The 12,901-nt window shown below is 47.2% G+C and overlaps 1 protein-coding gene across 1 annotated transcript in view; it reads right to left on the bottom strand.

Moving 5' to 3' along the window:
- Positions 1-12,901, bottom strand: part of ANKH (ANKH inorganic pyrophosphate transport regulator) — a 172,382-nt gene that overhangs the window by 36,474 nt on the left and 123,007 nt on the right. Inside the window, exons 7-8 of the mRNA XM_032135815.2 lie at positions 9,715-9,807; positions 6,593-6,688 (exon numbers count right to left, since the gene is read on the bottom strand). Of these exons, the coding sequence (XP_031991706.1) occupies positions 6,593-6,688; positions 9,715-9,807 (189 nt within the window). The remainder of the gene's footprint in view (positions 1-6,592; positions 6,689-9,714; positions 9,808-12,901) is intronic.

Raw genomic sequence — 12,901 nt, forward strand, 5'->3', positions numbered from 1 at the left:
GGAGAAATAGGAACACTTTTACACTGTTGGTGGGACTGTAAACTAGTTCAACCATTGTGGAAGTCAGTGTGGCGATTCCTCAGGGATCTCGAACTAGAAATACCATTTGACCCAGCCATCCCATTACTGGGTATATACCCAAAGGACTATAAATCATGCTGCTATAAAGACACATGCACACGTATGTTTATTGCGGCACTATTCACAATAGGAAGAGTTGGAACCAACCCAAATGTCCAACAACGATAGACTGGATTAAGAAAATGTGGCACATATACACCATGGAATACTATGCAGCCATAAAAAATGATGAGTTCGTGTCCTTTGTAGGGACATGGATGAAACTGGAAAACATCATTCTCAGTAAACTATCGCAAGGACAAAAAACCAAACACCGCATGTTCTCACTCATAGGTGGGAATTGAACAAAGAGAACTCATGGACACAGGAAGGGGAACATCACACTCCGGGGACTGTTGTGGGGTGGGGGGAGGGGGGAGGGACAGCATTAGGAGATACACCTAATGCTAAAGGACGAGTTAATGGGTGCAGGAAATCAACATGGCACATGGATACATATGTAACAAACCTGCACATTGTCACATTGTGCACATGTACCCTAAAACCCTAAAGTATAATAAAAAAGAAAAAACAACAACAACAACAAAAAAAAGAATGTTTGGCGAATCCTATTCTACCCATAACAATATAGAAGGTTCCAGGTTGAACGCAGGTTCAAGGTCTCCTTTTAACCCCCTACTGACTGCAAAAAGCAAGGCTCAGAAAGATCCAGAGTAAAAACCTATGTTAACTTTTTTTTTTTTAAGAATCAGATCCTTAAATACAAACAGCCATTGACCTCAGATACTCTTGCACTCTGTTGCATGAGGCCACGTGGTTTGATTGGCACACTGTGCCAGCGTGGCCAGGCTTCCTTCTCTGCCTCAAGTGACAGCAACACCTCCCCAGCCCCACCACATCAAGCAGCCTCCATGTGTTAAAGCCAGTGAAACCAGTTATTCGGGGACCAGCGGATGTAGTCTGGGGGCCCTGGCACAGTCCCATGACCTCTGCATAATCAGAATGTGGGTGTGCGGGGCCAGCCCTGGACAGAGTCCCCTCCACACCTGCCATCTTGAAACAGGTCAGCTCACCAAAAATCAACCGGTGGATAACCAATTTGGCCAACCAACAATTTGGCAAATTTTCGGAGTTTTAAGATCTTGTCTCTTTTAAACTCTTCTAAAGTTTATAGCCATTTTTTACAGGAAGGATAGGCAGGGCCCCAAGGGCTGGGAGGGCTACAGGGTCTCTGGGGCCTCCACATTCTCCCTGTCTGTAACCCCACCTCTGCCATTCTGCTCCAGCTTTCTCTGACTCGTCACCTCCCCTCTTTTTCTGACCAGTCTCTCTCCCTTCTCCTTCTGACCTTCACGCTACTCCACCTCTCTGACATTCAGTCACTCTCCTTTCCCTGATCCTTGTTCTCCCCCTTCTCTGACTTTCTCTGAAGGTGGCATCCCAGGGGTGCTGGGTATGGTCGTGTAGGTTGTGCACTGCACAAAAGTGCCTGGCTGGCTCTGCTTGCCAAGATCCGTCTGGAGAGATCCTATTTCCATTGTGTGCTAATGGTTTGGGGAGGCCTTAGCAGAGGCCAAGCCAGTGCTTTGCATGGATTCTTCTCTATGTCTCCTGAAGCAGAGGGTCCCCCCTCTCTTGGCACTAACTCCCCAAAGTACAGCAGACCAGAGAGCTTGAGAAGATAAACAGCAGATGTTCTGAAAATGCCATTGTGAAATCAAATGGAAACTGGTCAAGTAAAAGCAACCAAAGGTGATAAAAACTTCTGTTTATTAAAATATGATTGGCTATGGACTTCAGAAACAGTTTTAAAAAGTCATGTTTTGGGTAAATTGGCAAATTTGGTAAACTTAGCAGCCTAATTGGCTGGCTTTCACCACCTGGCCTGGCATCCAGGAATAGGGAGGTCTGTTCCTCTTTTGGGACACTTCTTCCCCACCAAAAGGACTGTCCATGCCGGTGAGTGGTTTCTATCTCATCCCCACATCTTGCATCTAGGAGGGCATCATGACAGGCCCCAGGGGTTTGCAGGAGGCTGGGTTTCTGTAAGTTCAGCCCTGCAGCTGCCTTCCCCACGTAAGAGGAAGGACTGCAGTGCCTGCTCCTGTCTTGTGAGCTCACTGCCGCCTCAGCCTGTGGCTCCAGGAGTGTCTACCTAGAGAAGCACAGCCTTTTAGGGCACACTCACTGTCACTGTGTTCTACAGCCAGTCACATGAGCGACAGAGGCTGCAGCTGTCCAGGAAGGCTCAGGGCAAGGCGACCACTGGCTCTGATTCCAGCACCGGTGGAGGCACCTTGCCTGGTGAGGCTGCGACGCAGTCTCCTCTGCGTGGCTGCAACCCCGCACGCTCCCATGTGAAAGCAGACCCCCTGAAGCTGTTCTCCCAAATGGCTTTATGCTGCATTTATTTTTGAAATGTGCTTCCCTTCACACCAAAACAGCTGCTTGTCAGTCCGCAGGCTCCTTGCTAACCTGGGTTTGCACTGTGTCTGCTCCCTCGTTGCTATCAGGGGGATTCCATTTCATCTGACAGTTCTACTGTTTTGAAGCCAATCTTTTGGATCAACTAAAGGTACCCCCTTTCTCATCCTCATGCCCATCAGATGGTTTAGAGAGATCAATCAACCAACCTCTGGCTGAGCATGCTTAACTACGCAGCTCTGAAGGACTGAAAGCAAGATGCTAACGGAAATCGCGAACATTTCCATTTTCCTACCCTACACCCCTCTGACTTCACCCCTCTTCCACACTGGGTAGAAGACATCTGCTGCTTTTCTTAAAACCCAGTGGTCAACAAAACTGCTGGATAAGAGTACAAGGGCAGAACCAACTTCTGGAGTAGGACAGATACTCTAAATTTAAATAGAAAATGTATAATAGGGAATAAACGAACACGTCATTGTAGCATGCTGAAATGAGCCGCTTACTAACTGTCAGCAGTGACACCACTATATTTTTCACAGGCAAAGGCAGGTGTTGAACTCCAAATGTCAGGGCCTGGGGAGGTGGCTGTTCTGAGGGAAGGATGCATTTTGATTCTGGACAGTATACGTTTTCCTTTGAATCACTAAGTCACTGGGCGTCTACAGGATCCTGGGGGTCAGCTCTTCTCAAAGACTCAGGGACAAAAGTTGATTTTCCCAAAGCAGCCGAGTGCGGGAAAGCGTGCTAACATTGGGCAATGTGTGGAGGGCTGTGGCATCACTACGCAGCTCCTACTGTATACATAGAAGCATCCGCTGAAATAAACACCAAGTGTGCTGTTCTCAAGTGTTTCAATGACCTCTGCTTCATTAATTTCCTGACATTAAGAAGTTTCAAAATTCAAAATTCAAAAAACAAAAACAGGCCAGGCGCAGTGGCTCACGCCTCTAATCCCAGCATTTTAGGAGGCCAGGAATTCGACATCAGCCTGAGCAACTTAGTGAGACCCCTGCTATACAGTTTAAAAAAAAACCCCAAAACCAAGGAAAAAGAAAGTAGACTAGAAAATCAAGGGCCTTTTAAAAGCTTTTAAGATAGAACAAACTGAGCATAAATGAGAAGATTCCCATTCACAAGAGTGAATGCTGTCGGTACCTTACTGACCATTGTCTCATAATTAGGGATTAGTTGATTCCTGTGTTTGTTAACCTGTTACTGTGACCTTTCTCAGTGTCGAGCAGGATGCTAAGCCCTGGGGATAAAAGATGACACTGCAGACCCTGCCTCATGAAGTTTGGGGCCCAAGAGCAGCAAAAGATGTACAAGAATGAATACAGTAAGAGACAGAATAAGGTGAGTACTCGTTACAGGGACAGTTTAATGTTTAATTTAGAAAGAAAAATCTCCGGCTGGGCACGGTGGCTCACGCCTGTAATCCCAGCACTTTGGGAGGCCGAGGCGGGCAGATCACTTGAGGTCAGGAGTTCGAGACCAGCCTGGCCGATATAGTGAAACCCCATCTCTATTAAAAACATAAAAATCAGCCAGGTGTGGTGATGGGCGCCTGTAATCCCAGCTACTTGGGAGGCTGAAGCAGAAGAATCGCTTGAACCTGGGAAGAAGGGGTTGCAGTGAGCCGAGATCATGCGACTGCACTCCAGCCTGGGTGACAGAGTGAGACTTTGTCTCAAAAAAAGAAAAAAAAGAAATATCTCTCTTTATATTTTTTTCTCTGTGTCTTTCAGTGAAAACTCCTTTAGCCAAGATGTTGGATCAATTGATTGAATCATCATAAGGATGGTGTACGTGAGACCCTTCCTAAGCCACAAACTCAAATACTGTGGTTTTTAATGGGCAAGAAACCACCATTTCAGGCATGGTGGCAAGCGCCCCAATCTGGAGGCCTAAGGGCCAATATTTGTTCCCACTCTCTGGGAACAGTGTGGTTCAGAGGACAGGGCCCTGGAGAGCATGCCCTGCAGGCTGGGCTGTAGCTGCTTCTATTACTGGATACTTGGACAAGTCACTTGTCCGGTGTGAATCATTTCCTTTTCTGAAAAATTATGGGTTTTGACTAGTTCATCTCCAAGTTCCTTTCTGAATCTCTATTTCTAGAAGGTGAAAATTGACCCTGAGAAACTTCACGTCACAGATGGTTTTTAGATAGAGGATTAGAATAATAAGGAAAGCCTCTACCTGGGAAAGGTAAGCATTTTCCCAGATTATAAGTCATTATCATTTCAAAATCAACTTGCTGCAGAATATTTTTTTTTAGAAATACACATTATTGCCTGTGAGCTGAAAGAGAGGAGAATGTCCTTAAGCCCAATCCGGTAAAGCTCTCCATCAGATTCGCCTCTAGCTGCGGGAAGATGTTCAACAGTATGAAAGAGAGAGGAGGTGAGTTTCTGGACCGCAGAGCCAGCGGCAGCCAGGAGTTGTCAGCTTTATATGCAGATGAGGTCCAAGTCACAGGGCCTCACAGCAGAGTCAATTCAACCTCGGACTTCCAGCCATTTAACACAGTCTCCAAATGCTGAGGTCTTTTCCTGGAATAGAAACCTGCTCTGTTCTGCCTAAAATGCTCTTTTAAATGGTTTCAAAGTTGTTCAGTGTTTTGCTAATGTTTTAGGGAACTATGGAAAAGCCTGGGCACCACAGAGAGAAATCATGCTAACAGGGGAGCAGGGCTGCCTAGGGAACCGGCCCTGCTCAAACAGGCATTGCTATCAGCAGTTCTGCAGTGAGGCAGTGCTGGAATAGGTTCCCAACGCCCCTGTGTTCCACAGGGACAGGCTGGCAAAAGGGGCTGTGTTGGTGGTGACAAGGGCAGCTGAGGACACGAGGTCATGACTCAGCAGTGTCAGAGGTATTCTGTGATAGGCACTGCCCTTGTGACAACCTAATTAGGTGTTGGAGCAACGGATCAAATATTAAGCTGCAGGCTTTCAAAATGTCCATTAAAGGTTTAAAATGTACGCAGGCCTTGATTTTAGTGGCCCACTAACAGAGCTCATCAAGCTCCACGGTTCTTGTGATGATAGTAAGAAGGACCCAGTCCCTGTGCTCCCGTTATTGGCATAATCCAACACCTTCATGGCCTTTGGTCCTCTTTATTAGTTATTGACAATGACAACTGCACACATCTCAACATTTCTGCAAATATTTCTATTGTATATGCGAATGTAAGTTTCTACCGGATTTAATAGGACATGTGTTGTGACAACAATAAGCAAGGAAAACAGAACCGAGTTCAAAAGACCCTTATTTCTTCTTATTCTCTTCTCATCTCCATCTTTATAACCCAAAGGGCACAGTCTCCAACGGAAGGCTGTTTATAAACGATAAGTTTTTTGCCACTGTTGATAAACACTCTAAAAAACCTTAAATTATATACCACGTCCTTTGGACGCTAAAGCATGTACCTATTTTATCCATGTTTTTTTGAACATTATCAATGTTCAAACACATCTGAATTACACACAGGGGCTTGATAATGAAGGATGTGTGTTGTTTATTTAAGGTTGAGCATAGAAATACTGACAGGCTCCACTGCTGACACAGTGTCACACACGCTTGCTCACAGCTGTATCCTCAGCAGACAGATGGGCCTGGGACCCCACAGGGGCTCAATGCCTACGGGCACGTGGTGGCCAAGTAAGTAGGCTATGTCAGCACAAACATAACTGGAAAGGACTTTTTACTGGGGAAAACTGAAATAATGCTGATTAAATTGGGAAAAGAGACAGGGATGGTTGTAAAGTTGACTTTTGATGTTTAAAAAGTGGGCTAGAAATTTTTCAGCAAGACAAGTGTATTATTCCAATTAAAGGCAACCTCTTCCTTTCTGCAGCATTTGAGAAGCCCCAAGAAATGGCTGACATAGGTCCTTTATTCCTAGACTCAAGGGCCTCCTTGAATAACTATCACTCACATTTGAAGAAGAAAGTGTATTGAAGAGGTTGCTAATTAATCTAGCATCACATTACATTGTAGAAAATAAGATTTCCCCCTTTAAAATAGCAACTTGCCCCTTTACAAAAACCAAACAGAGAGAAGAGACAGAGAGAGCCTCTGTCCTTACCGTGAGTGACAGTGCCATGCAGACGAAGGTGAACTTCTTGATGTGGGCCGCCGTGACTGTGTTGCTCGTGCTCACTAGTTTGTTGCTGGGGTTATTCTGGGGAAAGAAAACCACAGTCATGAATGGGCCCGGCTTATCCTTGGCTGAACCCACTGGGGGATCTTGAAGAGCATCTTGCTTTTGTTTTCTCTGATGTGTCTGAATTAGAGGTTTCAAGTGACAGTTTGCCAGGCGGCTGTCATGTTGAGTGTCTCTCGGGCAGCTGTCAGGTCCCTGCACAGGATCATTAACCTGAGTGAATTCTCGACTCAATGCCCTGCAGCTCGTCCAACTCAGTCACCTCCCCTCTGCCTGGGCAGCCCATCTCGCCCAGTCCTGGGGCTTCGGCTCTGAAGCCTGCTCCTGCCCCATGCACCCCGCTCCTGGTCCCAGCAGACCCTGTGCCTGGCCACCATCGGCATCTCTCTAAATGCCATGGCCCTGCTCAGTGGCCTCCAGGGCTCCTCTCCTCCCTACCAAATGGACTATAAATTCCACCGGGCATTCAAGGCCTTGTGCAATCTGACACAGACTCACTTTCCAGCCGTGACTTCTCCACTTCTAGCCCAAATGGGACTTCCTGCTCTTCCCCTGACACACCTGGTGCTTTTGTTCCTCCTGCCATTGAATCCTGATTTTCAAAAACATCCCTCTTTCTAAGGCCCATCATCGTCACAGCCCATCTGTTTCCTAAAGCCTCTCTGACCTTTGACCTCCAAGCTGGGCCCCACCTCCTGTAAAGCCTGGTGATCCTGGAGCTCTCTGAGGGCAGGCATCACGTCCTGTCATGCGTCCAACCCCGGCGAGGCTGTGCTTGCTGAGGTGACGCCCTGCGTGTCTCCCCGTGAATCAGCACAACATCTGCGTAGAAAAGATGCCCCAAGAACGTCTGCTGCACTGCATTTCAAGCAGGACTGCGGGGGGCTCAGATGTCCCCGGCTTGACAGTCAAAGGGGCCTGCCGAGGCTCTCCAGCTGCACTGCTAAGCGTGCTCCTCACCCCTGCAAAACGAGGGCCTGGCCCCCGGACCACGAAACTGGCAGAGAAAGATAACCCTGGCCTCATCATGGACCCAATTAGTCCCAGAGCCGACTCACAAAAACAAACCCTGAACACCTGGCTCGACATCCAGCCGCGTGAAACACACACCCACAGCTACTACAGGATCCACCTGGAAAAGAGCTTGTGCTTTTCCTTTACTGGGAGGCTAAGGTCATTTCTCAAATCCCTTCCACCACCAGCACCAGCCTCTGAATGAGTATACGTTTTCTTAATTCTAGTCTCTAAAACATAGCTGTTTTCTAGACTGTTCTATGGCAAAGTACAAGTCCCACTGGTTGGAGACCTCCGTGTCCATTCGCCCTGGATCTGTTAGAGGACCGAGGTCCATTCGCCACTGGTCTGTAGGAGCAGTGCCCTGCTGGGTACGATGAGGAGGCGGCCTATGTTGGAAAGAATTAGGGAACCTCAGCAAAACACACATACTGCCATGGGGACAGCAACGTACCACAGCTCCTTCAGGGGCACTGTGATTTGCAAAATGGCACATATTCACATGAAGATCGTTGAAATAAACCAGCAGGTATCATTAGATTGGCACTGGAGTTTCAGTTTGTTTGCCCAATTGGCTCAGAAGCATCCTTTCTTGCAGGTCACTGAACATTAAAGAGAATCTGCACTAGTGGAAACCTCTCCCAGCTCATACTTAGCTAGAACTCCCAGAAGGTATGTGAGAAATTTTAAATCTCTGATTCTGGAGCCCACAAAGAAGCTGAGGATTTCAACTGTCAATGCAGCAAATTCTGGAAGTCCACATGGAGGTGCCTAAGATTTTGGTGAATAGACGGCATTCACATAAATGGCTGGTGTAGCTCGCTGGAATGCTTGGAAACAATGGGCGAGGTTTTAAAAGGATTTAGAGTAACTTGAAGTTCTGGCTAGAGGTATGCTCGTTAAAGGAATTTTTTATAGCTCCTAGCCTCTGTGATCAAGAATAAAACAATGTTTTTCTTGGATGCTCTTACTGAAACCATACAGTGTTGTATTGTTAAATTTTATTATTTCAAGGTGGCCAAAAATCTCAGATGAGACCTAGGCAGCCAGGAGGTTCTAACACTTCAGCACTTGCCCTTCTCATCAGTTTCATCAGATGATCACCTTATCCATCAGGATCTAGAACTGAAATTTAGCAAGAAGACATATATTCATGCTGGTTTTCTAAGATTTACTTCTATACACACATGCCTTGAAATGAAAACAATGATTTCTATCTATAGACTGAATTAAACCCACTCAAACACAGTGTCTGCTCTCTCCAGCAAGTGACTCATGCCTTCTGAGTCCACTCTCAAAGGCCTGTGAGGCAGGAACCAGAAGCATTTCTTAGGAGATGCTCTGCATCCTGATGCTGCAACTGAATATTCCCAGTAGGTGATGGTCCTAACTCACAGTCCAGTAGGTGGTGGGTCCTATAAAATAGACTTTAATTGAATGACAGCAGGACAGTGCTGACTGGGTCACAAGTTACAGGGCAGAAGGGTTATGTGACTCCCATGGCTGGGGAGACACAGCAGCTGTCAACAGAGGCTTTCCACTGGAATACGTCTGCCATATCAAAACATTGGACCCAGGTCTTGCCTATGGCCAACTTGAGCATGCAGGTAGGCCGGCCCACAGAAAGACAGCCACGCACGGCTTCCTGCCTACACCTTAGCCACCTGGTATGGGGTCAGCAAAGTATTCGTTTAAAGAAACAAACCACAGAAATAAAATCCCATAAATTGATTTTGGGGGAAGTTCATTTTCCCTTTCGCAAACAAATAATTTCTCAATGAGAATAACCTGAAGGTAACCACAGGACGATCACTTTGGAAAAGCATCCTGGGATCAGCGTCAAAGGTAAGCTTCAACTTGCCCCTGTTATTTTCTGAGGAAAATATTCCTTCAATGCCCCCAACATCACATTAACCTTACAAAGGGAAGCAGGATTGAGAAGCAACAAAATGTCCCTCATCAGAGAGCCCTGTCTATCAAGCAGTCATTTCAAAAGCTTGTTTCAGACACGACACCACACGGGTTCTCACCTTGTCGAAAGCAGGATAGACAGCACGGATTTCCGTCAACCAGCCGTATGGCATGTGACCCACAGGGTATGTGGCTGTCAAAATCGCCACTGCCTGCAACAGGAAGAGGTGGCAGTTAGCAGGGTACCAGCAGAAAGTCCTCCAGGAGCTACAGTAGGTGACAAAGCACACCGACTCAGGTGCAGCCGCTGAGGACAGAGCCCTCTACACTGGGTGACGAACATCAGGCAGGCACAGGATGGCCTGGGACGGGGGGAACTGACAGCAAATTGGGCTCCTAGGCGCAGGCACTCCGCCGCATCCCTGGGAGTGGAATAAGCCAGTCAACAAAGTGGACGTGAAACGAGGGGGATGCGTCACGTTTTACGCAGATCCAATGAGAAACAGGTGCAGACCACTGGCTGGGAAGCCAAGATTCCTTTTTTTCCCCTCTTTTTTTTTTTTTCCTTTTTGAAGGAGACTAGAGTTTTATTATTACTCAAATCAGTCTCCCCGAGCATTGGGGTCAGAGATGAAATCATAGGGAGTTGGAGCTGTCTTCTTGTGCTCAGTCAGTTCCTGGGTAGGGGCCACAAGATCAGATGAGCCAGTTGATTGATCTGCGTGGGGCCAGCTGATCCATCAAGTGCAGGGTCTGCAAAACAAGCACTGATCTTTGGAGCAGTTTAGGGAGGGTCAGAATGTTGTAGTCCCCAGCTGCATGACTCCTAAAGCATAATTTCTAATCTTGTGGCTAATGTTAGTCCTACAAAGGCAATCTAGTCCCCAGGCAAGAAGGAGGTCTGCTTTGGGAAAGTGCTGTTACCATCTTTGTTTACAAACTATAAACTGTAAGTTTCTCCCAAAGTCAGTTCAGCCTATGCCCAGGAGTGAACAAGGGCAGCTTGGCGGTTGGAAGCAAGGCGGAGTCAGTTAAGTTAGATCTCTTTCACTGTCTCAGTCCTATTTTTGCAAAGACGGTTTCAATCCCTCCCTTTGGGTTTTATTACACCTTAATCAAGTGTAGCCTGCAAAGATGGGAAAAGACCATCCATTGCTCTGAGAAGCCAAGATTTCAACCCAGGTCCACCCGACTCCAGAATCTTTGCTCATTCCATTGAGCCACACAGAACCCTCTAGTCTAGCCCTATTTATTTTGGATTCTCAAAATGAAATTGCATTTAATTGAATGACAGCAGGACAGTGCTGACTGGGTCACAAGTTACAGGGCAGAAGGGTTATGTGACTCCCATGGCTGGGGAGACACAGCAGCTGTCAACAGAGGCTTTCCACTGGAATACGTCTGCCATATCAAAACATTGGACCCAGGTCTTGCCTATGGCCAACTTGAGCATGCAGGTAGGCCGGCCCACAGAAAGACAGCCACGCACGGCTTCCTGCCTACACCTTAGCCACCTGGTATGGGGTCAGCAAAATGAAATTACATTTCATTTTGGGTCAAGAAATTGACTGCTCTCTGGAGGGTCTCTTACTTGGGATCCACCTCTAAGCCTCCACTCCGTCCTTCAGGGACGCTGACATTTTGCGTGGTTGTTGATGGCTCTGTGCTAGTCTCCTTCCAACCCAATTCACTCCCAGTCTGTTTGGTCAGTATGGCCCAATTTAGATTTTTTAAGTTAAGAAAATTAAATACATATTTTGTGCAGAAAGCGATCAATGTGCTTCCATGAAAATATGAGTTTCTGACCAGCCATGGTAGCTCATGCCTATAATCCCAGCACTTTGGGAGGCCGAGGGTGGAGAATTGCTTGAGTCCAGGAGTTCGAGACCAGCCTGGACAACAAAGCAAGACACCGTCTCTACAAAAGAAATTAAAATATTAGTTGGGCATGATGGCTTAGGAGGCTGAGGTGGGAGGATCGCTTGAGCCCAGGAGATTGAGGCTGCAGTGAGCTATGATCGTGCAACCACTGCTCTCCTACCTGGGTGACAAAGCAAGACCCCGCCTCTTAAAGAAGAAAAATAAAATGACAGTTTCTTCCCTATGTGAATTAAAAGGAAGAAAAGGGAAAACAAAGCATCTAAACCTATATCCTGGCAGTGTTCTACCCTCTGCCTAGCCTGCGAAGGAGGAGAACAAGCTTCATCTGTTTTAATTAACGAAACGGCAATGCCCAGAGGTTCCAGGAACATAAGGCAAGTCCCCGAGCAGTGTGAAGAAAGTGTGGTGTGGCGTGGTGTGCTAGAACAAAAAGGAGCATTGGGATAGGGCGGACCTGGATCCAAACCTTCACCTCATCGCTCCCCAGCTGTGCGAAGCACATCTCCCATGGCTCCCCCTTCTTGCTGCTCTGGTGGAACAGTAAGAACAATAATATCCATCCCATAGGGTTACTGGGGAGTCAAGGAAATGTACATAAATGCCTGGCACATGAGCAGATGACCAGTAAATGCCAGCGCTGTACCCCATATGCAGTTCCTATATGCCATCGAGAGCAATTTTCAAATGGCTCTAATGGATAATTTGTCCTTTTTCTTTTTTTTAAAGGGGAGGATGGAATTCTAGCACACAGGTGGTGGGGGTCCCATACTTTTTGTGAGAAACTCGAACTGAAGTATTTGAGAACAAAAACTGTGTGTTACAGCAGCCACCCAAGATGATGTTCATGATTTAAAAAACAAAATCCAGGAACACACCGAAGCAAGAGAAAGCGTTCTGTTTTTGATTTACGTGCTTCTTTTTCCAGGAGAACATGAGCAGCTTCCCAGGACATGGAAACTGGCAGGCACTCTGGCTGGAGACATGCTGACAGCGCAGTAAGGGCTCCGGGCGGCTCCCCTCAAGGCAGTGCCTGGACAGGAGGCCCTCGTGGGCAGCCATGAGCCTTCCTCGGGACCAGCAGTTCCAGAGATGGAATTAATTCTCCAGAGAGCAGTGGAGGAGGAAGCCAATGAAGTAATTCTATTTGTTCAAACCCAACTTGAAAGAGGTAAAAATGAGTCAACTCTTTCTTTGGAGTGGCTGCCAGTTTCCAGATAAAGTTTGTTCAATCAAGGAGCTCCCCATCTGAGGCGGGCATGCCAGGCGCGGGTGTGGTGGTGACGAGTCGGGCAGCACATGCAGGATGGTGAAGGGCAGGTGAGGGCAGGCCGGGTCAACACAGAGGCAGCGGCCCTGCAGCCACTGGGTGTGTCCCACTCTGCTGCCACGTGGCATGCTTCATCGTCCTCTGCCACCACGGTGAAG

Source organism: Hylobates moloch, unplaced genomic scaffold (assembly GCF_009828535.3).
Source record: "Hylobates moloch isolate HMO894 unplaced genomic scaffold, HMol_V3 SCAFFOLD_17, whole genome shotgun sequence".
In the NCBI taxonomy this organism is placed as follows: Eukaryota; Metazoa; Chordata; class Mammalia; order Primates; family Hylobatidae; genus Hylobates; species Hylobates moloch.